This window comes from Panthera leo, chromosome B1 (genome assembly GCF_018350215.1).
Source record: "Panthera leo isolate Ple1 chromosome B1, P.leo_Ple1_pat1.1, whole genome shotgun sequence".
In the NCBI taxonomy this organism is placed as follows: domain Eukaryota; kingdom Metazoa; phylum Chordata; class Mammalia; order Carnivora; family Felidae; genus Panthera; species Panthera leo.
In genome coordinates this window covers 55,153,533-55,180,581 of record NC_056682.1, presented here as the reverse complement: position 1 = coordinate 55,180,581, position 27,049 = coordinate 55,153,533, and the positions used below count along the sequence as shown (strand labels likewise).

Genomic DNA, 27,049 nt, shown 5'->3' with positions numbered 1-27,049 from the left:
AAAGAGAGCAAGCACGAGCGGGAGAGGGGCAGTGAGAGAGGGAGAGAGAGAACTCATGAACCATGAGATCACGACCTGAGTCGAAATTAAGAGTCGGATGTTTGACTGAGCCACCCGGGCACCCCAGATTACTAGGATTTTTAAAATTCATTCAACAGTTAATTTTTTAATGTCTGCTATATGCCATAGGTCAGCCTATTTCATTTTTTTTCCTGAAGGTTTTGGCCACATTAGAACAGGACACCTTTCAAATCCAGCTATGTGGTGGTTCATACACAGCAAGTGAAATAAATCTGTGCACTAGAAACTCAAGTTTTAAAAAGGAGAGTAAACTGAGATCTAAGTCATGGGGGGAAAAAAGCCCAGCTCTGATTGCTGTGAAAATCTGGAGTGCCCCCGGCGGGGACGCATACATTCAGAAATTAATTCTCTTTACCACACAGCAAATGCCAGTGGTTAGGGAGCTGCTCTGTGAGTGACTTCATCTCGTAGCATCTTCTCTCTTCCATTTTGCGTTTCTGTTAAAATGTAAAAGGTTGCATTTCATCCGCTTCCCTCGTTTAAGTCAGTAATATTCAATCCAACCAGAAAACCTAATCGCAGTGAGTTTGCAGAGGCATTACCAATTGCCTCTAAATAAACATGACTAAATGTTCCTTTCACAGGTGCAAGTATTGGCATTATGATGAAAACCTGCTCACTTCCAGCGTTGTCATTGTCTTCCACAACGAAGGATGGTCAACCCTCATGAGAACGGTCCACAGTGTCATTAAAAGGACTCCAAGGAAATATTTAGCAGAAATTGTGCTAATTGATGATTTCAGTAATAAAGGTAATGGCTGTGGAAAATTGACTTTCTATGAAATAAGCTAATTATGAAGACTTGCAAAGTGTGATTTTAAAATAATTAGTCTTTAAAAATTAACAATTAGCATCTATTGATAGCATCTGGTACCAAGCTGGCACTGTGCCAGGCATCATACATAAATTATTTTGTTTCATCCTGGCAATAATCCTTGAGATGGATACTGTCGTTATCTTTATTTTACACAGGAGCCTCAGAGATGTTCAGTAACTTGTCAAACGTCACAGAGGTACTAGTTAACAGATCCAAATCTACAGGCTCGTAAGTCTGTGTATTTAACTGCCATCTTACACTACACCAATTCTTTGGGCCTTGGATTTTGCAAAAATGGGGCCATGAAGATCATTTATTGAAAGACTGAAAAGGGCAATTGTGTTATGTTGTATTGCTACGAGACGCTCCATCCATAGCCGTCAACCTGAAATCCATATACCTATTTAATAGCCTAATTTTTGCATTTGAACAATGATACAAACATTGAATTTGACCAGACACCGCGGACCATTGTTATATATAATAGAAGTATCTACTACAGCTTATTTCGTTCTGTATTTGATTTAGTATGTTGAATAAAAGGAAATTGTGTTGTATTTTTTCTTCTTTTTAAGGAGCCAGCTATTACAGCGTTTAGGGAGGTGTTGGTTAACCTTGGTTCAATTTGGCAAGAGAGAGATTGAGCAGTGGTTTCCCAGATAAGTGGGTTTTTTAAATTAACATTTATTGTAAGCGGAATATATCTTCTTAATGGCACAAGTATTAGAAGATAGATAATGTTATAGTTCAGGCCCCAAATCAGCATGCTAAATAAGAAAAAGAATGGTGCTGCTGAAACCCAGATCTGGATATTTATTTACTAGTCTTTGCTTGTCATAAAACTGAATTAGATTCTTTGAAAATTGACCAAAGCACTCAGGCTACTCAATAACAACAAGGTATTTGCTTTTTTTTTTGGCAAATAAGTCTCGCAGAGAATTTTTGTGTACAAGTGAATATATTAGAGGTGAAGACAGACCATGGGTAGCCTGAAAATACCATTCAGAATGGCTTTACACAAGCTTTCTCCAAAACTTAATTTGTAACTCTCGCAGTCTAGATAAACCTCTGCTGTTTTTGCAAGGACATGATCAGAATATTGATCTACACAGATGTCAGCACGGAGAAGAAATAGAAATAAGGCCTATTTCCCTTTCCCCTCATCTTTGTACAACTAAGCACTTTTTTCAACTAATCACTTTTAATTACACTAAAAAGTGTAATCTTTTAAAATGTTTAGTCCTATCAAATGCCCTCTACCTTAGACATCTTGACTGCAATTTTCTATGACAGGAGGGCTTTCATTAAGAATACGATTCCTGTCTCAAGATAAATATTTGAAAATACGTTTTGAAGTGATATTGTTGGTACCAACAGTATTTTAGATTTACGAAAACCTACATCTACAAAAATGACTTTGGGAAATCTCGTGTATGTGATTATGTGGATTTTAAGAAGCCTTATGTTATTAATACAAGCAGAGGCTTAGCATATCCTTTAATAAAAAGTGCAGATACACCAAAATGCGTTCCCATCCTAAAATAACTGCTTGGCTTCAGGAGAGGAGAACAGAATTTGGACTTCAGTTTTTTTGTCCATTTGACTTTAATTATTTTGTGTGATTAGTGCTCTAACATTCAGCCTCTTATAATGCAGTTTAATAGCAGTCAAGTGCAGGACCTGCTTATCTTGCAGAGTGCAGAGAGGCATTGTTGGTGCTCCCCTTGAACAGAAGTACAGAAGGCCTTTAATTTTCCCCATTTCATAACAACCGTAAAATTTGTCAGCCCTATCCTTAATGAGCGAACATTTGGTTTGTTCTTTCCCCGATATACTCAGAAACTAAAAGTTTGAGTTACCATTTTTCCTTTAAAGACAAAACACTTTACTAACATCAAACCTCACAAGGAGCTGGCTGCTTATAACACTGGGGTTTCTGGAAAACACAGTGTCCTCTCTAAACAAGAGTTGGGGCCTTTAAATAGAGCACACTCCTCTATGCTTGTACGTCAGCCAGCTGAGGCCAAGTGGGGCCGAGGTAAAATGGGTCTCCACACTCTCAGTGGCTCATGACAACACAGAGTTATACAGTTCTCTGGCTCATACTACGCATTTTCTGTGGCTCAGCCCCAGCAATGCCCCACACCTTCACTGCAAGGCAGCCTGAACTCATGCATTGCCCGCCTCGTGCAAAGGAAGAGAGAATGGTGAAACACTAGTGGGATTTTAACACTTCCGCTCACAAGTGCCTCACATCATTTTGTCCACAGCAGGTTGGCCATGGCAAACCACATGGTCTAAGCCTACTTTCAGCAGGCTGGGGAGAATAATCATTCCCCGAGGAGAGGCGAATGTTTTGAACATGATTAGAATCTACCACGGTGTGAGATCCCAAAGAAGCCAGAAGTCATTTGACTGACCAACTTACCTTTTGGACCATCTTAACTAAGAATCTAAATTTGAAGCACAGGCCATCAACTCATTTCTGGCCATAACAATATATTTTAAATTTATTTAGATTGCATAGTCAAAAGAGCACTGAAATGCAGAGAGACAAATATCATATGACTTCACTCATATGAAGACTTTAAGACACAGAACGGATAAACACAAGGGAAAGGAAGCAAAAATAATATAAAAACCGAGAGGGGGACAAAACATAAGGGACTCTTAAATATGGAGAACAGAGGGTTACTGGAGGGGTTGTGGGAGGGCGGATGGGCTAAATGGGTAAGGGGCACTAAGGAATCTTCTCCTGAAATCATTGTTGCACTAAATGCTACTTAACTTGGATGTAAATTTAAAAAAATTTTTTAAATTAAAAAAACGTGGAAATGCAATTCAGAGGGTGCTTTTAAAAAGTAATTTAGGATTGTACCAAGCTGAAAAAAAATAAGGTAAGATTAAAAAAAAAAAAAAGTCACTTAAATTGAAGGGAAAAATTACCTAGATTATTCTGGGGAAAAAATATAATTCAGCATGAGAATTTTATTTATGCTACTCATGAAAACTGGATGCCAAAATAGAAAAAGGTTGATTTTTTCTTCTCAATCCTGAATACCCATGTATAAGTGTATTGCTCCCTAAAAATGAGTCAAGTATTAAGTGTACAGTCTGACTAGTTCATCTCTAAATATATCTTCTTTGTTATTTATGTATTCATGGTCCAAAGTTTTAAACAACTTAAAATAATTTTTGTGTCCCAAAGAAACATCTTTAGAGATCCAAGAGCTAGTTGTGGCTGTGATGGACCAATTTCAAGGGCTCATAGTGACACAGACAAGTTATTCTCTTGCTGGGAATTCAAGCTGGTGCAGCCACTCTGGAAAACAGTATGGAGGTTCCTCAAAAAACTAGAAATAGAACTACCCTACGACCCAGCAATTGCACTACTAGGCATTTATCCACAGGATACAGGGGTGCTGTTTCGAAGGGACACATGCACCCCCATGTTTATAGCAGCACTATTGACAGTAGCCAAAGTATGGAAAGAGCCCAAATGTCCATCGATGGATGAATGATAAAGAAGATGTGGTATATACATACAATGGAGTATTACTCGGCAATCAAAAAGAATGAAATCTTGCCATTTGCAACTACGTGGATGGAACTGGAGGGTATTACGCTAAGTGAAATTAGTGAGTCAGAGAAAGACAAAAATCCTATGACTTCACTCATATGAGGACTTTAAGAGACAAAACAGATGAACATAAGGGAAGGGAAACAAAAATAATATAAAAACAGGGAGGAGGACAAAACAGAAGAGACTTATAAATATGGAGAACAAACTGAGGGTTGCTGGAGGGGTTGTGGGAGGGGGATGGGCTAAATGGGTAAGGGGCACTAAGGAATCTACTCCTGAAATCATTGTTTCACTATATGCTAACTAATTTGGATGTCAGTTTTAAAAAATAAAAAAAGTTATTCTCTTGCAACTGGGAAACCAAGGTGGAAACTTTGGCAAATGTGTCTTTGTTTTGACAAAGTTTCCTCTACCAGATTGCAAATATATGTGTATATTTATTTGTTATACATAAATCTTATATTTAAATATTTACGTATGTATACATGGTAGTTATATATATACATACACATGTACATGAAGCCATACATGTACTTGTTGATACCCACAATACAGAGAAAATTGGATCCTTTGGTTATTATTTGGCAACTTGATGACTATATTTATCACACCAAGACCTCAACCTTCGCCACTGAGTATAGCTAGAGAAAGATGGCCCGGAGACCAGTTTTAACCTATACCCCATGTAGATTCCAGTAAAGTTATATAATGTTGTTTATAGCCCGTGTATCTTCAGAATTCTGGAACCATTACTTCTGCTAAAGTAACCAAAATGTTTGCCTGAAGGATTTTAGATATGACATTAATATGCAGATTTTTTTTTTTTAAGTTTTCATGTCAGTTGACATAGTCATCATATGTTTAACATTTGGAGAGGTGTTTGATGACTGTCAGGCTAACCAGCTCTCTGTAGGCATATTAAGCAAAAAATGAACTCAAATAATACACTTTACCTTGCTGCCCTGTAAACATTCAATCTGTTTGACCAGCTGGACTGCCCAAAGTACCTGTTGCCTATTCCTGTTTTTTGAGAAAATTTAGAGTTTAACCGGTTTATGTACATAAATATCATTTATGTTGATTGAATTCTTTTATCCATAGAACACTTAAAAGAAAAACTAGATGACTATATTAAGCTGTGGAATGGCTTAGTGAAGGTATTTCGAAACGAAAGAAGAGAAGGTTTAATTCAAGCACGAAGTATTGGTGCCCAGAAGGCTAAACTTGGGCAGGTAGGAAACATTCGCTATTTCACAATGTTAACATCTTGGATTTGGTAACTAAAAGATCGTATCCATTTTTAAGTACCCTTCAGATTTTTTTTTTTTAATTGAAACGAAATGCTGGCTTTATTAAACCGATACCTTCTATGTCAGAATGGACTCTAATGCTAATGTATTACTAGCATCTAATGTTAAATTGTGTGTGATATGCAATGTACCATATGTGAAGAGTGTTCTTTCTCCCTGCCTCTGTTTTTTAAGGTTTTGATATACCTTGATGCCCACTGTGAAGTGGCAGTTAATTGGTATGCACCGCTCGTAGCTCCCATATCTAAGGACAGGTAACGTTACTTGGCTTTTTTTTTTTTTTTTTTCTTTCCTGGGTGAAAAGTAAACCTTGCCCGAGAAGGACAAATAATATTCTTCTCCTTCTCCTGATTCTAGTTCCATTCAGCGCCTCAAGCGCTGCGTTTTAAGCATTGTCATTCGGCCGGTGGTTCTCTGGGCTGGAGCCAGACGGATCCTTTGGGCTGATTCGGATGCAGGCAGTCCAGCATTCGGGATAAGTGTAGGGTGTCTCACTTAAGAATCATCTTGTGGTTGGGTTAGTGAACAGAAAACCCTGTAGCTCCAAAAGCTTTGTCTGAGAGTGACGTTAATTGTTCCCTCTACACTGTGATAACAGTGCTAAAGACTTGAAGGCACATGCTTTGAGATGATACCTCTTGGTTTTTTATGCCTTTTTGAATTACGATTTTAGATACAAAGGAGCAGCTGTTACTCGTGTCAAAGCTTTGGGTTCCTGTAGAAACTTTAAAGTTTAGAAATAGATAGCCATGCGGTAGAAATGTGGCGATCACCACATTTATAGAAGCGTCTGAACAATAGAAGGCAGCATTAATCTCCTAGTTCCAAAAGCCTTCGCTGCTTTTAGTCCAGAATTCTGACTGTTTCAGAATCGAGGGAAATAAAATCTGTCCCTGGGGCGAATGGTGTGAATCAAAGGAAGAACTTTGGGGGGTTTAATTATCCATGGATTTGGTCTGAAAGCCTGTCATGAACATTTTTCACACGCTGATTCAATCTTCGCAGCACCTCTGCAAGATAGATATTATTAGCTCCATTGTATTGAAGAAGATACTGAGGCCTAGAGGAGTTAATTAATTTGCCCCAATTCAAACAGCCAATAAACTCTCAAGCCGAGATCTCTCCGGGACGCTTTACACTATTTATTTAGAAATCTGAGAATCGTGAGAAGTAAAGAAAGATAACACACCTTCACCTCTTCAGGTGAAAACGAGCAGTCCTCAGGCACCATAAGGAGGTGGTTTTCCGCAGGGTCCTGTGGCATTCCCACGTACGCCCCGGTGACCCCCCACCCTCACCGTCCCATGGGAATCCACGGTCCGCAGAGAATACCGCATCTGTCTCAAGTCCACTTCCCCCATGTCAGAATTCTATAGGTTTTTCTCTTCTCCTTGGTTTCTAAACATCTAAAAAGCACCTTAACAGGGTTATGTAAAGCTGTAATCTCTGTTTGGGGAACTGCATGTTAAAATCCTTTCTGATAGGATGACTATTGAAACAAGCCAAATTGTCTTTGCAGACTTGATCCTCCATCTAATTAGTCGTATAGAACTAGCATTTTATGAAGCCCAAATATAAGATATTTTTTTTGCTCCAAGTTCTCAGGCCACTACTTAAGTTTGTCAGCAAGTTTTAAGGGTTTTTAAGAGTTTTTTTCCCCTCTTCTTTTTTAAAAAATGCAGGAATATAATACAGCAGTTATTTTGTTTTTTCTTTTTTCTTTTTGGCAGTGTTTTTTGTTTATTGCAATAAAAGGAGAGGGAAAAGAAGATCACGTAAAGGAACAGGAACAGGTTTTCACAGTAACTGTTTCCAAAGGAATAGAAAGCAACAGAAAGTTGGGAGAACCACTAAGAACATAGTGGGTTTTATTTCTCTATGCACACACTCATTCACACACATTCGCGCTCACACGCATTCACATTCACGCTCATAGTCACATTTATATTCATTTTTTTTATTTAAAAAAATGTTTTTTAATGTTTATTTTTGAGACAGAGAAACAGAGCATGAGCAGGGGAGGGGCAGAGAGAGAGGGAGACACAGAATCTGAAACAGGCTCCAGGCTCTGAGCTGTCAGCACAGAGCCCGACGCGGGGCTCGAACTCATGAACTGTGAGATCATGACCTGAGCCGAAGTCGGACGCTTAACCGACTGAGCCACCCAGGCGCCCCTGTATTCATTTTTTTTTAATGGAGGGATAAGGAGGAAAATAACAGTCAAGAAAATCTTGTAAATAATGCAAAACCACCAAGAGAAAATTGCCCACAGGACCAAAGTAAATATGAGGAAACATGATTAACTTCAGCATTTGTCTGTAAGCTGAGGGAAAAATCTGCTGTGTCCTTCCGTTACAGAAAAGGGCTCCTTGACTTTTAAAGACATTGATTTACTTCTGTTTCCCATTAGATATTAAAGTTCCCTAATGGGGGAAAAAAATCAACAGTAAAAAGAGATAATACAGCTAGGCATGCTAAACTAGTCAGTGTTGGGTTCTTAAATGCTTTTTCATTTTCTGTAAATGTTTCAGAACTACATGTACTGTGCCTCTAATAGATTACATAGATGGGAATGATTATTCCATTGAACCACAGCAAGGTGGGGATGAAGATGGTTTTGCCAGAGGGGCCTGGGACTGGAGTTTACTATGGAAACGTATTCCTCTAAGCCACAAGGAAAAGGCCAAAAGAAAACATAAAACTGAACCTTATCGGTAAAGACTACTACTTTATTTTCTTACGTGGAATGTCTATCTAAGTACTTTTTTTTTTTTCCTTCCCCATGTACTTGTATAAATATGTGGGTCCATACATACCTTCCATTTCATCTTTGCTGCCATCATCAACACAATACAGAACCATTTGCACTGTGCCGATTATAGATGTCATAAATGGCAACACATATGAAATTGTACCCCAAGGGGGTGGTGACGAAGATGGGTATGCCCGAGGAGCATGGGATTGGAGTATGCTCTGGAAACGGGTGCCTCTGACCCCTCGAGAGAAGAGAATGAGAAAGACAAAAACTGAACCATATCGGTAATCACTAAATCACTTACATGTTTTTCTTTTCTCCAGTTGCTGCTAACCTATTAACCTTTTGCCAAGCTAAAAAATGTGTTACTAACACTGTAGGTGCTGTCTCAGATTCTGTAACAGTTTTTCCCCTAACATTAGTTCTGAAGCTTGAATTCACCTTTACTACTTTGTAATTGTTTTTTTCTCTAAATGCAAGCTCCACTTTTGGGGGGATGGCAGGGGGAGGTTATATGGCATTAGTTGCGAATACGAGTGAAAAAAACCCTAGCCCTCCTTTCCTAGTAGACTAGACATCGAGTTTTATTCTTTTGACCATAATTTCATTCTGTAAATTTAAAATGCATAAATTACTTACAATCCTGGTTTTATGTCCACTTTGATCCCTTGGTTGTAGCGTTAACAATGAAAGAGAAATAGCAAGAGATTTCTTTGGTTTTTTTTTTCTTCTTCTTTGTGTTTTGTATGCTAACTCGTAAATACTAATTTTGTACCGGTTAAATCTGATGAATAAAAAAAAAAAAAAAATACATGACTTTGGAAAATATTACACGAAATCCTTTATCACTTCCTTCTCAGAAGAGCACTTGATTAAAAGGAAACTTTATTCTAGAATCAGCTTTTGTCCCTTCTTACGGGATAAAATAGAACAGTTCTGCTGCTTTATTCGTTTGGTCTCTAAACCGAAACATTTTACGGTCCTTCAAAGTGACTCCAAATGAAATGTTTGGTCAGATGTTAGCAGAGGCTTCTAAGTGTGTCTAATTTTGTTTTTCTGATCTTATGGTTCTGCTTTTGGTCTCTCTCTCCTTGTTATACTACTGATGATGCTAGAACTCTTTTGGGAAGGTGTTTCTAATGTCATGCAAATGCTGCTGGGATCTGGGCATGCCGTGATACAAGATACTGAGATGGCAAACATAAGGAAATTATAGAATTTTAATCTTTGACACTTTCCAAATTTCTCTTTCAAGTTCTGTTTTGAAACAATTCAGGAATTTACGGCTTACCCACTTGATTTAACGAATACTTCTGGGTGTAAAAAATAAAGGGTAATGATTATATTTACATTTCTGCTCATTCCCTGGGTTTAGCTAATAAAGACATTTTTTTTAAGTGGTTTTCATGTTAAGATGCATTTGAAAAGATATACTGAGATAAGTGGGGATATGTTTAAAGATCAAAAAAGCATAGTTATAATAATTGTAAACGACAGTTAAATAAATGTGACAAGGAAGTAACCAAGAACATGTTGGTGCTGCTTATTACCAGGTTAGGCAGCATGTCTTGAGAAGAGAAGGCATAAGAGAATGACTTTCACTTGATGTGATTTCCATGCATATTGAAAGTATTACTTGATTTATTATTTATCCACTCAACAAATATTTAATGAGTACTTACTATGTGCCAGACATTGTTTTCCGGGGATAAACTTTTAAAAAGTACATTCTCTCGTGGCACCTAAAATGTAATGAGTGAGACGGAAATTAAACAGATAACTACACAAATAACTCAGGAACAGCACCTGCAGTAAGTCACGTGAAGAAAAATCCCAGGGTACATGGAGCTTCCGGGAAGGAGAACCTCATCCAGCCGGGAGGAGCCAGAACAGCCTCCCTGGCAAAGGCCCCCCTGCAGGCTGAGGCTTGAAAGGTGAGGCGTCAGCCCTGTGGAGAAAGAGGAAGAACGTTGCAGGAGAGCGAACAGCAGAGGTGAACCCCTGAGATAGAAGAGAGTTGGTTTTGTTGGAGATGTGAGCAGAGCAGTGAAGAAGAACTCAGGACGAGGAAGCCCACTCAGGAGTCGGGAGAGTCTGGCATCACCTGGGCCCAGCTTGAGTCCACTCTGCCTGCTGTATGATTAGATTGGGATGGGGGCAGCATAGAAGAAAAGACCCCGTCGGGGTGTTCCCGTAGCAGTCCAAGCAGTGGTAGCTTGGTCTAGGATGGAAGCAGCAGTGATGTTGGAAAGTAGAACACGGGCTCAAGATAGATGTTCAAGGTAGAATCGGTAGGATTTAGTGACATTAAATATCAGGTGTGGCGAGGAAGAAAGTACTCTGACGGAGAGTCTACTTAAGAGCCATGGTACATAGTAATTAATTGGGGGTGGGGAACAGGATGAAAATGATTCCCCTTATCACTTGCTCTAGTGATGAGAATGGCTCATCCCTAGAAAGTGCCCAATTCAAGATTCCATTCAGGAAGCTCCGCAGATCACCGTTTTGCATTCCTGCCTCCTGACACAGTAAATAGCTAATGTCTAATTCCCTGGTGTCGTTTCTTTGCTACATTTGCAAACTCTGAATGAACTGTGGCTGTTCCACAATGATTTACACCCTTATTTGGCATGCCCCTGAGCTATAAAATTAAAAAATGACAGACTACTTCCATGGTCTATGGTTTCACTCATCCTAGAATGACTCATAAATCATTGTAGGAGCAGTTAGCAGGCCATGGTTGTATGGCTCGGGATTTTTAGGAGTGAAAGAAAATTCTGTCTTAACTAACTCTCAAGGCTTAATTTTTAAACCAACAAAGGAACTAAGGCACCCTCTAATGGCAAGATGATGCAACGCCCTAATTTGTAGTGAACTATCAATTGAATTTCAGACAAATTGTAAATTCATTAATGAATTATAAACCGATTGTTTTGTGAAGGCTTTGTAATTTCTTAATGTTTGGCCATCAGTTTTGTCTCTTCTGTGCATTACTTAGACTATGTTCCAAAAAGGCTTGTTGTCTATTAGTGAAGGGATTCTGGGATTTATCTTTATTAGTTATTGCACTGTTTCTTTTCTTAGGTCCCCTGCCATGGCTGGTGGATTATTTGCCATTGAACGAGAGTTCTTCTTTGAACTGGGTCTGTATGATCCAGGTCTCCAGATTTGGGGTGGTGAAAACTTTGAGATCTCATACAAGGTAACGTTTTCTTTAAACAAATGCAGTTTTCTACGTAGTTATTACTGACTTTGGTGACTTTCAGATAAGGCTGGTTTTTCTGGGAAAAGATCTATTTAATGCATTTCTCTGAATTATAAAGAATGACTAACAAAAATGCATGCCTTTGGGGGGAAATAGGGCAAAATGCAAAATCCAGACTTGTTGCATATTTATATGGCTCATCTCAACATTGAGGCCAGCAAACTTCAAAAATGAAAATACCTCCTCCTCCCACTCCCCACCTCACCCCCCAGGCTTTCTGTGCATTAAAGTCTTTGTTTGTTATAAAAGCCCTTTGGAGAAACTGCACTGTATGGGAGCCACATTTGACCATCCACTGACACAGTTACCCTTTACCTCTATGGGACATGATGATTCAGGAAAGAAACCGATCCCAACCATGACTTTGCATCCTCAGACTGACCCTGGAGCTGCCTCCCTGCAGCACCCGCCCTGTTGCTGAGGCAGCCCTTGAACAATGATACCTTCCATGCTCCGACCCATCCCCACCCCCATTTCCCAAAAGAGAACTGTAACTGGGTTTAACTGGGTTAAATAGATATTTATTGTCTCTTGTCTTAAATGTCCAGAGACGGAAGAACAACTCAGTCGTTGCTCTCAAAGAACTTAGAGTTCATAAGAAGAGATTAGAATTGTACTCAAATTCATAATATGATGAGAAGGTAAAGAGCATTCAATTGGTATGATTAAGAAACAGCATTGTGGGGGCACCTGGGTGGCTCAGTCGGTTAAGCGTCCAACTCTTGGTTTCAGCTCAGGTCATGATCTCATGGTTTATGAGTTCAAGCCCCATGACGGGCTCTGCGCTGGCAGCATGGAGCCTGCTTGGGATTTCTCTCTCCTCCTCTCTCTGCCCCTGCCCAGCTCGCTCGCTCTCGCTCTCTCTCTCTCTCAAAATAAACATAAAAAATTTTCAAAATGAAACAGCATCTTACTGGAGGTACCATTTGAGGCAAACTAGAAAGGCGGGCATGGTATTGATAAGCAGAGATAAAAGGAGAGGTGAGAGACCTCGGAGCAAATAGAATGGGGAAAGGTACAAAAGTGGGCACATGAAGATTATACTCAGGAAACAGGAGCAGTTTAGCAGAATCAGACAGCATGGAGAAAGACATCCAAGAAGATAAAGTGGACAAGTATGTTAGGACTGTATGGAAGAGAGACTTTAATGCTGAGCCAAGAGATTTTTACTGAACTTGATAAGCAGTGGCAACCTATTGAAGATATTAAGCAAGGGAATAACATGACCCAAAGCTGCCCTTTAGCTAGAATAATCTCTTACTATAAATAAGGATAGCATTGAGTAGAGAGAAGCTGGAGGTGAAGAAGCCAGTTTGGAGGTTATTATACTAATCACCCAGGTGGGAAATACATTAGCAGTGGAAACAGTGAATAGTATCAGGAGTCAAGAATCTGCGTGACTTTGAAAGGTTATGCTGGGGAAAGGGTGTTTAAAGCTGCAGGTACACAAGAGGCCCTTAGTGGCTGAACGTGACTGCATTCCCGACTGCATTCTTCGTTATTATAAGAGTTTGAAAAACAAGCAAATCACTTTAGGACTTATTTAGTTTATGAATTCCCCATGGACACTGTATCTAATTTAGATTTTATATTTACCTTGATAAGACAAATTTTCAACTATATTTTATCATTTGAAACAACTTGCACGTGTTTTTTTTTTTTTTTCCCCTGATAGATATGGCAGTGTGGCGGCAAATTACTGTTTGTCCCTTGTTCGCGCGTTGGACACATCTACCGTCTTGAGGGTTGGCAAGGGAATCCTCCGCCCATTTATGTTGGGTCTTCTCCAACTCTGAAGGTGAGTCTTTGGGTAAAAGGAGAGAAGCCTAGGGAACTTTGTACCACACGTGGCACATTTATGTACCACATGCTGTGGTGGTCACTTAAATGTCAGCTCCCTGAATGGGATAAATCGTTTAAGCACTCATGCTGGTTCCCCCTTTTAATTTAAGCTGAACTTATTCATGAAACACCTTATTGTTTTGTTTTGTTTTGTTTTGTTTTGTTTTGTTTTGTATTTATTTGAAGTATGGTTGACATATTATATATATTTGTTTTATATAAGTTACCGGTATACACAGGCATTCAACATTTATGTACATTATACATTATGCATTATATATATTATGGAATGATCACCACAGTAAGTCTAGCTGCCATCTGTCACCATCTGTAACAGCTACCATCTGTTACAATAATATTGTAATAATACAATATTATTAACTCTATTCCCTGTGCTGTACACACAGGCTTCCCCTTCCCTTATTTCACCCATCTGCCCTCCACCTCTGGTGATCATCAGTTTGTTCTCTGTATCTATGAATCTGTTTTTCTGTTTTGCTTTGTTTGTTCCTTTGTCTTTTAGAACCCACAGAGGAGTGAAATCATATGGTATTTGTCTTTCTCTGCCTTACTTATTTCACTTAGTACAACACCAGCCATGTTGTCCATCTAGGTCCAGCCATGGTCTCACAAACAGCAAGATTTCATTCTTTTTTGTGGCTGAGTAATATTCCATCCTGTGTGTGGGAGAGGGGAGAGAGAGAATATATCTGTATACCCCACATCTTCTTTATCAATTTTGTCAATGGATACTTAGGTTGTTTCCATATCTTGGTTGTTGTAATTGTAAATTGTATTGTAAATAATACTGCAGTGAACATAGGGGCACATATATCTTTTTGAATTAGTGTTTTTGTGTTTTGGGGGTAAATACTCAGAAGTAGAACTGCTAGGCTGTAAAGTAGTTCTATTTTTAATTTTTTGAGGAATCTCTACTGTTTTCCACAGCAACTACACCAGTTTGCATTCTCGAAAACAGCCACATGAGGGTTCCCTTTTCTTCATATCTTCACCAACACTCGATATTTCTTGTCTTCTTGACAAGAGCCATTCTGACAGGTGTGAGGTGATATCTCATTGTGGTTTTGTTTCCCTGATGATTAGTTATGTTGAATATCTTCTCATATGTCTGTTGGCCACCTGTTTGTCTTCTTTGGAGAAATGTCTGTTCAGGTCATCTGACCATTTTTTAATTGGACTGTTTGTTTTTTTATATTGAATTGTGTGAGTTCTTTATATATTTTCGCTATTAACCCCTGTTTGAGTGGATCGTTTGCAAATAAATATCCTCCCATTCAGTAGGATGCTTTTTCATTTTATTGATGGTTTCCTTCACTATACAAAGCCTTTTTAGTTTGATGTAGTCCATTTGTCTATTTTTCTTTTGTCGCACCTGCCTGAGGAGACAGATCCAAAAATAATATTGTCCAAGAGCTTAGCCCTGTGTTTTCTTAGAAATGTCATGGTTTCAGGCCTTACATTTAAGTCTTTAGTCATTTTGAGTTTATTTTGTGTGTGGTGTAAGAAAGTGGCCCAGTTTCATTCTTTTGCAGGTAGCTGTCAGTATTCCCAACATTCATTGAGAAAACTGTCTTTTCCCCTTTTCCTTCTTTGTCAAAGATTAATTGACCATATAAGCATAGGCTTATTTCTGGACTCGCTATTCTGTTCCATTGGTGTCTATATCTGTTTTTGTGCTAGTACCATACTGTTTTGATTGTAACTTTGTAGTGTAGTTTGCAGTCAGGGAGCATGATACCTCCCAGTTTGTTCCTCTTTCTCAAGATTGCTTTGGTTATTTGGGGTCTTTGGTGGTTCCATGCAAATTTTAGGATTATTTGTTCTCATTCTATGAAAAATACTATTGGTATTTTGATAGAGATTGCACTTAATCTGTAAATTGCTTTGGGTAGTGTGGACATTTTAATAATAGTGATTTTTCTAATCCATGAGTGTGGTATATCTTTACATTTATTTGTGTTGCCTTCAGTTTCATTCATCGGTGTCTTTTTTGTCTTTTTTTTTATTTCAAGTTTTTATTTAAATTCTAGTTAATATATGGTAAAATCATCAGTGTCTTATAGTTTTTGGAGTATGGGTCTTTCACCTCCTTTAATTTATTTCTAGATTTTTTTTTTTTTAATTTTTTTTTCAATGTTTTTTATTTATTTTTGGGACAGAGAGAGACAGAGCATGAACGGGGGAGGGGCAGAGAGAGAGGGAGACACAGAATCGGAAACAGGCTCCAGGCTCCGAGCCATCAGCCCAGAGCCTGATGCGGGGCTCGAACTCACGGACCGCGAGATCGTGACCTGGCTGAAGTCGGACGCTTAACCGACTGTGCCATCCAGGCGCCCCTCTAGATTTTTTTTGATGCAATTATAGATGGGATCGTTTCTTTAATTTCTTATGGAAATGCAACAGATTTATGTATATTAATTTTGTATCCTGCATCTTTACTAAATTCATTTATTACTTCTAATAGCCTTTTGATAGAGTTTTTATGGTTTTCTATGTAATATGTCATGCCATCTGCAAATAATGAGTGTTACTTCTTTTCCAATTTGGATGCTTTTTGTCTCTTTCTTGTCTGATTGCCATGGCTAAGACTTCCAATACTAAATTGATTAAAAGTGGCAAGTGTGGGCATCCTTGTCTCAGATCTTAGAGGGAAAGTTTTTGGCTTTTCACCATTGAGTATGATGTTAACTTATGGGCTTGTCATATAGGGTCTCCATTATGTTGAAATATGTTCCCTCTATACATACCCACTTGAGAATTTTTATCATAAATGTTGAATTTTATCAAATGCTTTTTCTGCATCCATTAAAGTGATTATATGATTTTTATCCTTCTTTTTGTTAATGTGGTGTATCACATTGATTGATTTGTGGATGTTGAACCATGCTTGCGTCCCCAGAATAAATCCCACTTAATTGTCATGGATGATTGTTTCAATGTATTGTTGAATTCAGCTTGCTGATATTTTGTTGAGGCTCTTTGTATCTATGTTTGTCAGGGATCTTATTATTTTTTAAGATTATTCATTGTATCCCACTCAGATTAAGATTTCTATATTGAATGCTCTCCACAAAGACATCTCAAATAAATTCAAAAAGGACTACCACTCTGTAGGAAAGTAGTTGAAACGAAAATATCAGCTTCTATTATTCACACTTGAGTAAAATATTATTTTTGTTTTGTTTAAAAAAATTAAAGTAATCATATTAGAAGTTTGTATAGTAAACAAAATCAAATTTTTGAACAGTGCTTGCAAAAGATTAATATCTTTTGTCCCTCAAACCAGGGGCAAACCAGAAAAGCTTCACACAGAGGCTAAGAAGATGAAGTCCTTTATTCTCGACCAAACAACTTTGAAGATTTTTTAATTGTGCTGTTTCCATAAATTCTAAGAGCATAGGACTCTGATTCCATTCATTTTCTGGAGCCCCTAACCAAGTCAAAAGGAAGTCAGAAGGAAGTTTATTATTGGCTACAGATGCAACTTGGGATAGTTCCTTAAAGGGAAATAGATAATCGAAGCAGAGATGACAAGGCTTAAAGAATGAACAAAGCTTTCTAACCAGCCAAATTATCATAGAAATGGCCAAAGGGAGCCCCAGCCAGAATAGGAGATGAGATTAAAATGTCCATGCTAAAGCAAAGGGCACCATATTAACACCAGGCCTGACTGGCATTACAGGAAAGAACTTGCCCTTGGATTTGGACCCATAATCACAAAGAATGAAAGATCACATTGATTCATGAAGGCCTGTGCTACAAGGAAGAGAGATGTGAGGGAAATATTTATCCACTCTAAAAATGAACTGTACATATCATAAAAACTATCTGATAAATGTAACATTCAGTCTACACTTAGTGAGTGCTAGAGTGTGCCAGGTGCTTTTTTTCCCTCCAGCTTTAACATCATCCACTTCAACCACAGTGTGCTAATAATGGTTTATGTCGACTTATTCAGCTCGTGTGTCTTCTCTGAGCCTCAGACTTTAATAGTTGCCTCTCAGAATTATGTTCTCAGATGACCCTCAGACATTTCAAACTCAATGGAGTCAAAAGCTGAACTTTTTAACTTTTTCTCAAAAGCATTTCCCTTTCCTATATTCTCTGTTTGCCCACGAATGAAACTTACGGGGCATGTTGGGGTAGTCCTCCCTTCCCTCCCACTGAACCAAGCCCTGAAGAGTCTACCTCATACATTATCTCCGAAATCCATTCCTTCCTATACTTAGTGCAGGTCCTCAGATCTCTCCCATATAGATAATTGAATTGCCTCCTGTTTGGCTCTCCACCATCAGGCTCAATCCCCTTTAATCTGTCTTCCACTCACCACCAGTGTGGTTCCCCTGATCATTAAATCTCATACCTGTACCTGCTTAAAACCTTTCGATGACTGTCAGCCAAAAGATAAAATTCAAAGAATTTTAGAAAAGAATAATAATCATAGCTAACTCTTTTTGACAACTTATTATGTACCAGTCACGAATCTAAATGCTTTGCTAGATGAACTCCTTAATTTTCGCAAAACACAAGGTAAGTTGTGGTAAACTACTTTTAGGACTACAAATGCACCATGATTTGCCATACTTCATTTGGGTTCCTCTTTGCCCTGACTACCGTTCACACAGAATTAACCACTCCTTCAAGACACAGCTGTCCAGTGCCCTTCCATGGTGGCCCTCTGGATTTCTCCATCCCAAACAAATAAATGCTCCTTCTTTGTGTTGCTATAACCTTATGTATGCACGTTTCATTCTTCGTGTTCATTAGTATTTAGCTTCGTGTTCATTAGACACGGGCTGTGTCTAATTCTGGATGAATTTGCAAAAATTAAAAATACTTAGCAACGGGGGCACCTGGGTGGCTTGCGCGATTAAGCATCCGACTCTTGGTTTTGGCTCAGGTATGATCCCACGGTATCATGAGTTCGAGCCCTGTGTTGGGCTCTGCGCTGACAATGCAGAGCCTGCTTACGATTCTCTCTCCGCAACCCCCCCACCTCTGCCCCTCCCCCACTCGCGCTATTTCTCTCTCAAAAATGAATAAAAAAAATTTTTTTTAAACATATTCAGCAGTATTACACATTTAAAACTTTTTTGAACCCATGGGCTTTTGCAACAGCATGCCTGTGGGAGCATGTTCGCCTTTTGGTAGTTATAGCCTAGGAGAATTTTAGTCTGAACGCAAGGTATTTTCTACTCCTGATGTAACACAGGGGTCAGCAACTATGGCCTTTAGGCCAAATCCAGCCCTTTTCAGTAAATAAAGTGATTGCTATTGGAGCACCACCGCATCCTTTTGTGTGCGTATGGTCTCCAGCTACTTCCTCAGTACAACAGGGCTAAGTAGTTGCTACAGAAACTGTATGGCCTGCAATGCCAAAGGTACTTACTCTCTGGCCTTTTACAGAGAAAATATGCTGATGAATAACGTACAAGACCAAGGGACTAGATTGAGAATGCACTCAATCTGTCACAACGTTCATGCCTACAGACATTTGTTCAGTTAAGCCTTAGCAGATAGATCTTTGTCAGTTATCACAATATTAACTTATTTTATTGTTCTTTAGTTGCTTTCCCTTAAAGTGCATCAACTGGTGAAAGTATCCTATAAATTCTGGGTTATAGCAAAATGGTTCTAGTACAGTCATAATGTGACCAAAAAAGCCACTTGCAAACAAAATGTGTTTCATTCAACAGAGCTCTTGTTTTTCATGCTGGTTCCTGAAATGAGCCTTTTCCCTACACATGCTGGTAGTGTGGTTCTAAATGAAAGAGATTGTTCTGAGCAAAGGAGCACCCATTTTCCGCCAGCCTCCCCTAAACCCTCTCTGGGCTTCACCTTCTTCCTCTAAAAGCAGGATAGAATATATGATCTTAGAATATGCGATCTTACAGCTCAGTGACGTCAGATTCTGTGTCCATCACTTCTTAGTTGAACATGCATCACATTCTGCCCTTAGCAATTGACATATTAGAGTCGTTAACTCACTTGCGTTTGTTTTATTAAATATCAGGTCCTATTGAAATGAGTTTATTATACGTTGGTCATATTTAATGTGTCTAAGATGGGCTGCTGACAGCATTGCAGATCTTTTCCTTTCTCATCATCTTTTCTTTTTCACAGAATTATGTTCGAGTTGTAGAGGTGTGGTGGGATGAATATAAAGACTACTTCTATGCCAGTCGTCCTGAATCAAAGGCATTAGCATATGGGGATATATCTGAGCTGAAAAAATTTCGAGAGGATCACAACTGCAAAAGTTTCAAATGGTTCATGGAAGAAATAGCTTATGACATAACTTCACACTACCCTTTGCCACCCAAAAATGTTGAATGGGGAGAAGTAAGTACCAGCTGGTATTCAGATCTCAAAAACTATGTATGTTTGGAGACTTGAGTTTGGGAGAAGGCAGAGAAAGATGGAAATGTGTGAGTGAAAGAGAAAAATTCTTGGGGAAAAGTTTCTCTAAAAACTGTCCTCCCCCACCTTTCTACCAGACTGTTAACACCTCCCCTGACCACCTGACCACTGTGTCCCCTGCTCTCAGCTTTTGGACTCCTGGCTCTCCATCCTGGAGCACTGTCCACTCCCTGCAGCCTCTGCCACTTCCCTGCCCCTCACTCTGACTCCTTTTCCTGACCAATTCCAACTTACCCTATTGCTCGCAATTTAGAGAGCACCAGTTCTGAAAAGCCTCTCTTATCCTTCCCCACTCTGTCAGAAAAACTGAGTTCTGGATCTTTCCATGGGTTCTCATAACATTCAAAATTGCCTATCTGTCAGCCAGTCTCTCGACCCAGGACCTGGTTCACCATTGTGTCCCAATGGACTAACACAGAGACCTCCCCATACACAACAGACACTCAAACAATGCTTGTCAAATGAGTGAATGGATTGATGGTAACTGAAAATAAGTAAGGTCAGGCATTGGTTGCTGTTGTCATTTTTTTGTTTCTTCAGACTTGCATTTGTAATCTCATTTCTCATGTCCCCCCACCCATGAGCCTAATGCTGCTGCCTCATGGGTATATTAAACATGCCATGAACTTTCAAACTTATGTATCATTGTGTAATTAAGTATTCAACAAATAGTGGTCAAGGGCCTACTATGTACCAGTCACTCTTGTAGACATAAGACAAGCAGGTCCCTTTCATCAGGTCTTTCCCCTTGGGGGGAAAAAGACAACAAAAGGGAAACAAAGCAGATAATGGCAGATGGTGGTAAGGCCCTCAAAGGAAATAAACAGGTGACGGTCAAGAGAATTTAGGGACAGATTAAGGAAGCCACCTTTGAAGAGGTGACATTTAATCTGAAATCTGAGTGATCAACCAGAGAGCCAGGAGGGAGTGTTCCAAGTAAAGAAAATGGTGAGGTTGAAGGCTCTGAGTCAGGAAATGCTTTGCCTTTATGATAATCAGAAAAGAGATTAATGAGGAGGGAGGCCTTTATCCTATAGGTATGGGAAGCCGTGGGAGGGTTTTAAGCAGGTAACATAAGTTGATTGATGCCTTGCTTTTTAATCACCCTGTTGTGAGGATTTAGAGTAGAAACAAGGATGCCAATTAGGAAACTAGTAGAGTAGTTCTGGTAAGAAAGGACGATGGTGGCTGAGACGAGGATGTCAAAAATGGAACAGAGACAAGCCGACAAATGCAAGGTACATAATTCATCTGGAGGCAGATCGCTGACAGACGGGTATGTGAAGGATAAGGGCCAAGATGACTAGTTGTGTTTTTTTATTTGAGTAGCTGATTCGGTGGCAGCTGAGATTGGGATGCTGATGGAGGGGATGAGGGGGAAGCGTGGGGGAATAGCAAGTTCTTTATTGGCTTTCTGATTGTGGGAAGTGCCTACTGGACATCCAGGTGCGGCTGTCAAGTAGATAACAGACTATGTGATATTGAAGCCCAGAAAAGAGGCAATGTACATTTGGAGCCATCAGCGGGTAGATTGTCTCATGAAACTGAATGAACTCACCTAGGGAGAAAACAGAGATGGATAAAAGAAGATGGGATCCATCCCTAAGGAACCCTGACATTTAGAGTTTGGGAATAAAAGAAACCGACACTTACGCTGTGCACATCTTGATTTAATACGTACCTCCCCATACTCTTTATTTCATCTCTATGTTCTATCATAGCATATTATAGCAAACTGTGTTACCTTCTCAATGAGAATCTGCCTGCCGTCCCCAAACAGCCTTAGCCACCACCTTTAACTTGTTCTTTTCTTTTCCCCCATGGCACTTACTGCTTCCAAACGTGTTTATGTTTTTTGCTTATAGTTTCTTTCCCTACCTAGAATGTAAGTTCGCTGGGGCGAGGACCTTTTATCTATTTTGCTCACTGGTGTATCAGAGCCTGCCACATGCCTGACACAGTAGTCACTTAATATTTGATGAATAAAGACATGAGTGAATGGATAGATGAAATTTTCTGTTCTCCCTTTAGAAGTTCACCCCCAAATATAGCTTCACCCTAACCCCTATCCCCATCCTGGCCCCTGTACCTTACACCTCACTTCTCAGCATTCCTTCCATTTTGCAAGGTAAACCCCTACCCGTTTAGACCGCATGTCCCCTTGAGGCAGTCTTTAGAGTTCCTCCAGGCAGGGCAAGAGCCTCCTTTTTTCACATGCCCAACCCTCCATCCTGATTGACACTTAGCCTTCAGTCTCTCACGGACATGAGGGTCCTGGACCATGACTTGATTCTCCTTGTATCTGCTAAAGCACTCATCATCATAGGTGCTCAGTCAATATTTGCTGAAAGAATAAACATTTTTTTTAACATTTTATCCAAATACTATAGTAATTTATAATTGAGATACGAATATATAGTGTTTCCAAGAAAGGAAAAAAGGTGATTTTTACACAAAATGTGCGTCCCAAAGATGATCCCCTGCGTTTGCTTCTCACCTACATTATTCACTGTCAGGGAAAAGTCTTACTGCCTGGCCCATTCGCCATAATCTTTGCTCCCTAGGCCCCTTGGAGACAGCTGCCAAAATTGTCACAGAGCCATTTGGAAGAGTTCCCTTACATATTCAATTCTGGGCCAGTGTCTCTTACCACTGAGGTAATAGGTAACTGTACTCTATTTGCTTCTCATCCACACGAATCAGCATGAATCTGGAATTGTATTTAATGATATCTTTTTAATTTTCTTTCCTCTGTGGTATTTTATCAAAATCTATAGACCAGTGCCCATAGTTGGGATGAGCCCATTCCAGTGTTGACTTCAAGATCATAAACGATTTCAGAGATGACTGGTATGCTGTAAACTACTCCAAGACTGATAGTACCGTCAAAACCTGGCATTACACACACCCAGGTTTCTACCGTGAACAGCAGTATTTAGCATGAAACCCTCTTTCTCTGAAGCTAGAGTGCATTACAGCTAACCTGTTGCCTGCTCTTTGGCTCTTTGTTCATTTTTGTAGATCAGAGGCCTTGAAACTGTTTACTGCATTGATAGCATGGGGAAAACAAATGGAGGCTTTGTTGAACTAGGACCCTGCCACCGGATGGGAGGGAATCAGGTAAATAACCATATTTCTATGTTTTTATAGGTCTGCTGCATTGGAGCAGAATGTCTTACTGATCACGGGGCTTAGTTTGCTTTTTAATTTGATAATTTTGTTTGGGTAAAGTAAACCATTGTATAAAAAAAATTGACAGTGCTAAAACATTTATTTAGATGAGGAGGATGACAGCATTATTGGTTTTCACAGAACCAATCTGAACCTAGAATTTATGTCTGATATAAGAGATTAGAATATATTCCTGTGTGAGTATAGAATCATGTAAGCCAACTCTCTGAACAATTTTATTTGCAAATATTTTTCAGTATTCCACATTTCCCCCTTATAAGCTAGGATGTTACTGCCAGTAAGTATATTTCACTAATATATTTTATTTCCTTATATGGGTATTGTTCTTGTCTCTGACTTAGACTGTGAAATGTCATCAGCTCTGTTTCTACTTTTTCATCTGCTTACATTGTTGGTACATAATAAATATGTGTTAGTGACCCATTCTATATCCAAGAGGCTAAAGAACATAATCCTTTAGGTGTTAATAGGAGTCTTCGTTAATATCAAAATGAATATAGTTCTTCTCTCTGGACTTAAAATTCTGAACATACAGAAAAATTATAGAAAAGTAAGATAGTCACTGAATTTAATTTTGAGATAAGTTTGTTTCTTTCTTTCTTTCTTTCTTTCTTTCTTTCTTTCTTTTCTTTTTTTCTTTTAAATAATGTATATCTGGGGCACCTGGCTGGCTCAGTCAGTGCAGCATGAGAGGCTTGGTCTCGGGGTTGTGAGTTTGAGCCCCACGTTGGTTGTAGAGATTACTTAACAGTGAAATCTTTAAAATAAAATAATGTATGTTAGAAGAGAAAGTGCCTCTGTTACTTTATTTCTTTTTTTTTTTTTTTTAATAGCTTTTTCGAATCAACGAAGCTAACCAACTTATGCAATATGACCAGTGTTTGACAAAGGGGCCTGATGGATCAAAAATTATGATTACACACTGTAATCTAAATGAATTTAAGGAATGGCAGTACTTCAAGGTATTGTGCATTTCAACTCCTGAAATGATATTATTTGTGATTTCATTTTAATAACATCTACCATACAAAATTTAGATGTATAAACCTTAAAACCTGCATTCAGGTTGACTTGCATTTCCCTCTAGTTAGTCATTTGTTTTCCTGAGCATTGAGTGACTCCTTGTTCCATAATGAAGCATCACTTTCATTCTCTGGTATAACGTCCTGTAATGAGGTCACAGAATGTCTATGAAGACCCAGTGCTAATTTCAGTAACACGGGAAAAATCTGTTCTGTGAGGCAGTAATCACCATTGTTCTAATATCGAAATCTTATTTGTTAAATCTAAAGGAGTCATTCATTAAAGTAAAATTATTTAAAAATTACATATGTAATTGAAATTATATGTATATAAAATCTTTTAAAATATTGCATTTATATTTCATGTTGTCCAGCAGGTGGAGATAGAGACAAACAAATAACACTTGGAAATCTGGGCCTTCGTGACCTCTCTTTATTAGCGTTATTTGCTAAACACAACTGGATAAATATTGCCTATTGCTTGCTTAAAGGTCATGTTTAGTTATTCACTTGACACTGCAGGAGCAGTTTTGCTCTTTCACCTGTGAATATTCAAAGCTCTTTGCCAAGTTGAAGATTCCAACATATTAATGGATTGATGTATAATTTTCAGAGTCTAGACTTGACTAAATTTATTGAGAAACACAAAGTTGGGAAAGCTGCCCCAAACCAAAAGAATCTGGCAACTCTCAACTTCATTTGCTCAGTTAGTAGTTGTTATCGTACCATGTCTGTTAGGCAAGCCCTTATTTGCTATGTAGTGATGGTATTATGACCCAGCTTAATATTCCCAGTTATCATCATTCCCAGATAATTACCATGAAGTGGTAAGTATATGTCAGTTGCTGATTTTTTTCTTATAACAAGTTAGGAAGGAGAACATGAACATAAATCCTGAAGAACAGAGCATTTGTTTCCACAAAGATGAATAATAGCAATAAATGATAGGGTATTAGTAAAATGGTATTAGTAAAATAGTAAAAGAAGGCTCTAGCAGACCAGAAACTACCATCCAAAAGTAGTTTAATGGATAAAAAATGGAATGTATATATTTTAGGTTAACAAAGAAGAGATTAATAGGAGGAATTATCTCTGACAAGTTTCATATAGGAAGTATTATTGTTCCAGGTCTTGAGATATAAAAAGGCTTTTCATGGAGGATAAATAAGAAGACTGGGTGAACAAAGGCATGGAGTAAAACTGTAGAAAACTCTAGGGATCATGTTTAGTTTGGTATCCCTGAATTGGAGTCCACATGAAAGAACATTCAACTTCACTTTGTAAGTTTTGGAAAGTGAATGACATTATTTGAGGAACACAGTGATAGGAAACAGTGGATACTTTTAGGAAAATAATTCTAGAAACATTGTGCAAAGTATGGACTGATAAGCAGATCAGCTCAGTCAGCAGTTCTCAAGCTTTCCGATCTCTAGATTCCCTCTACACTCTTGAAAATTATTGAGACCCCCACACACACACGCAGATTTTATTTATCTAGGTTATAACTAACAATATTTTCTGGTTGGAAATTAAACCTGACAAATTTTGTAAGTATGTATTTTTGTTGTATTTGTATGTATGTTTTCATTCATGTAAAAGTAATAATAACCCTACTACATATTCATATAAACAATTTGAATGACAAATTACAGTTTTTCAACAAAGTGAGAAGAATGGCATTTCTTTATAGTTTTTCAAATCCCTTTAAATGTCTGGCTTAATAGAAGACAGCTGAATTCTCATATTGTTTCTACCTTCAATTTGATGTGATATATCGTTTTAGTTGAAGTATATATGAGGAAAATCAGACTCAAACATGCAGCTGGAGAAGAGAGGGTTCATTTAGTAGGCTTTTCAGGTCATTGTAGCTGTTCTTTGATGCCACCCCACAACTAGATAAGTGGTAGTTTCTTAAAGATCATTTGCAGCATAGACTCTGAAACCATATCAGTGAACATTTTGCCCTATATTACATTAAAATCTATTTTACCCATGTCTGCTTTTGTAATATCACGCATGCACTGCTTGTTTGGAAAATATTGATTCACCAAGTTATGTAGGTCTTCCATATGTTGACACATTTCATCATACAGTATCAAAAAAAAATCACAGATATAACCACTGATTTCATGGTAAAGCTGTCAAGTTCATGGTGGTGGGTACACGTTTTCCACAACTCTAATTTTTGCTTAAACCTCAAATTCTATCAGTGGCAACAAATACTGTCAGATGTGTTGTTTTTTAAGTGACAGGCTTACTTCATTGTCCAGAAAATGTCTACCCAGTCCCAAGTTTGAATAATCACAGTTTGTCTAGAGTTTTCCTTTCAGGTCAAAATGACATTACATGAAAAAAGCAGCTAGTTGGATACTCAGGTCAAACAAGTGCCCACGTGTTTTCCTTTTCCTTCAGGATAACCATTGCACTTCACTATACGGAAGTGCTTTATGCCTATTTTCCATTTCAGCTCAGAATATTTTTAAAAGTATACTCAAGGGGGGCGCCTGGGTGGCGCAGTCGGTTAAGCGTCCGACTTCAGCCGGGTCACGATCTCGCGGTCCGTGAGTTCGAGCCCCGCGTCGGGCTCTGGGCTGATGGCTCGGAGCCTGGAGCCGGTTTCCGATTCTGTGTCTCCCTCTCTCTGCCCCTCCCCCGTTCATGCTCTGTCTGTCTCTCTCTGTCCCAAAAATAAATAAAAAACGTTGAAAAAAAAAATTTAAAAAAAGTATACTCAAGGGTCA

At 38.7% G+C, this 27,049-nt stretch overlaps 1 protein-coding gene across 5 annotated transcripts in view; it reads left to right on the top strand.

The window, feature by feature from the left end:
- The window catches only part of GALNT7 (polypeptide N-acetylgalactosaminyltransferase 7), a 146,066-nt gene that overhangs the window by 116,680 nt on the left and 2,337 nt on the right, over positions 1-27,049 (top strand). For 4 of the 5 annotated variants that reach the window (XM_042935074.1, XM_042935076.1, XM_042935078.1 and 1 more), the window contains exons 3-11: positions 666-832; positions 5,583-5,713; positions 5,966-6,045; positions 8,648-8,830; positions 11,631-11,748; positions 13,487-13,609; positions 19,798-20,016; positions 23,116-23,214; positions 24,120-24,248. In XM_042935074.1, the coding sequence (XP_042791008.1) occupies positions 666-832; positions 5,583-5,713; positions 5,966-6,045; positions 8,648-8,830; positions 11,631-11,748; positions 13,487-13,609; positions 19,798-20,016; positions 23,116-23,214; positions 24,120-24,248 (1,249 nt within the window). Of the gene's footprint in view, positions 1-665; positions 833-5,582; positions 5,714-5,965; positions 6,046-8,322; positions 8,506-8,647; positions 8,831-11,630; positions 11,749-13,486; positions 13,610-19,797; positions 20,017-23,115; positions 23,215-24,119; positions 24,249-27,049 lie in introns of all 5 variants that reach the window. The other variant, XM_042935075.1, reaches the window with a different exon arrangement.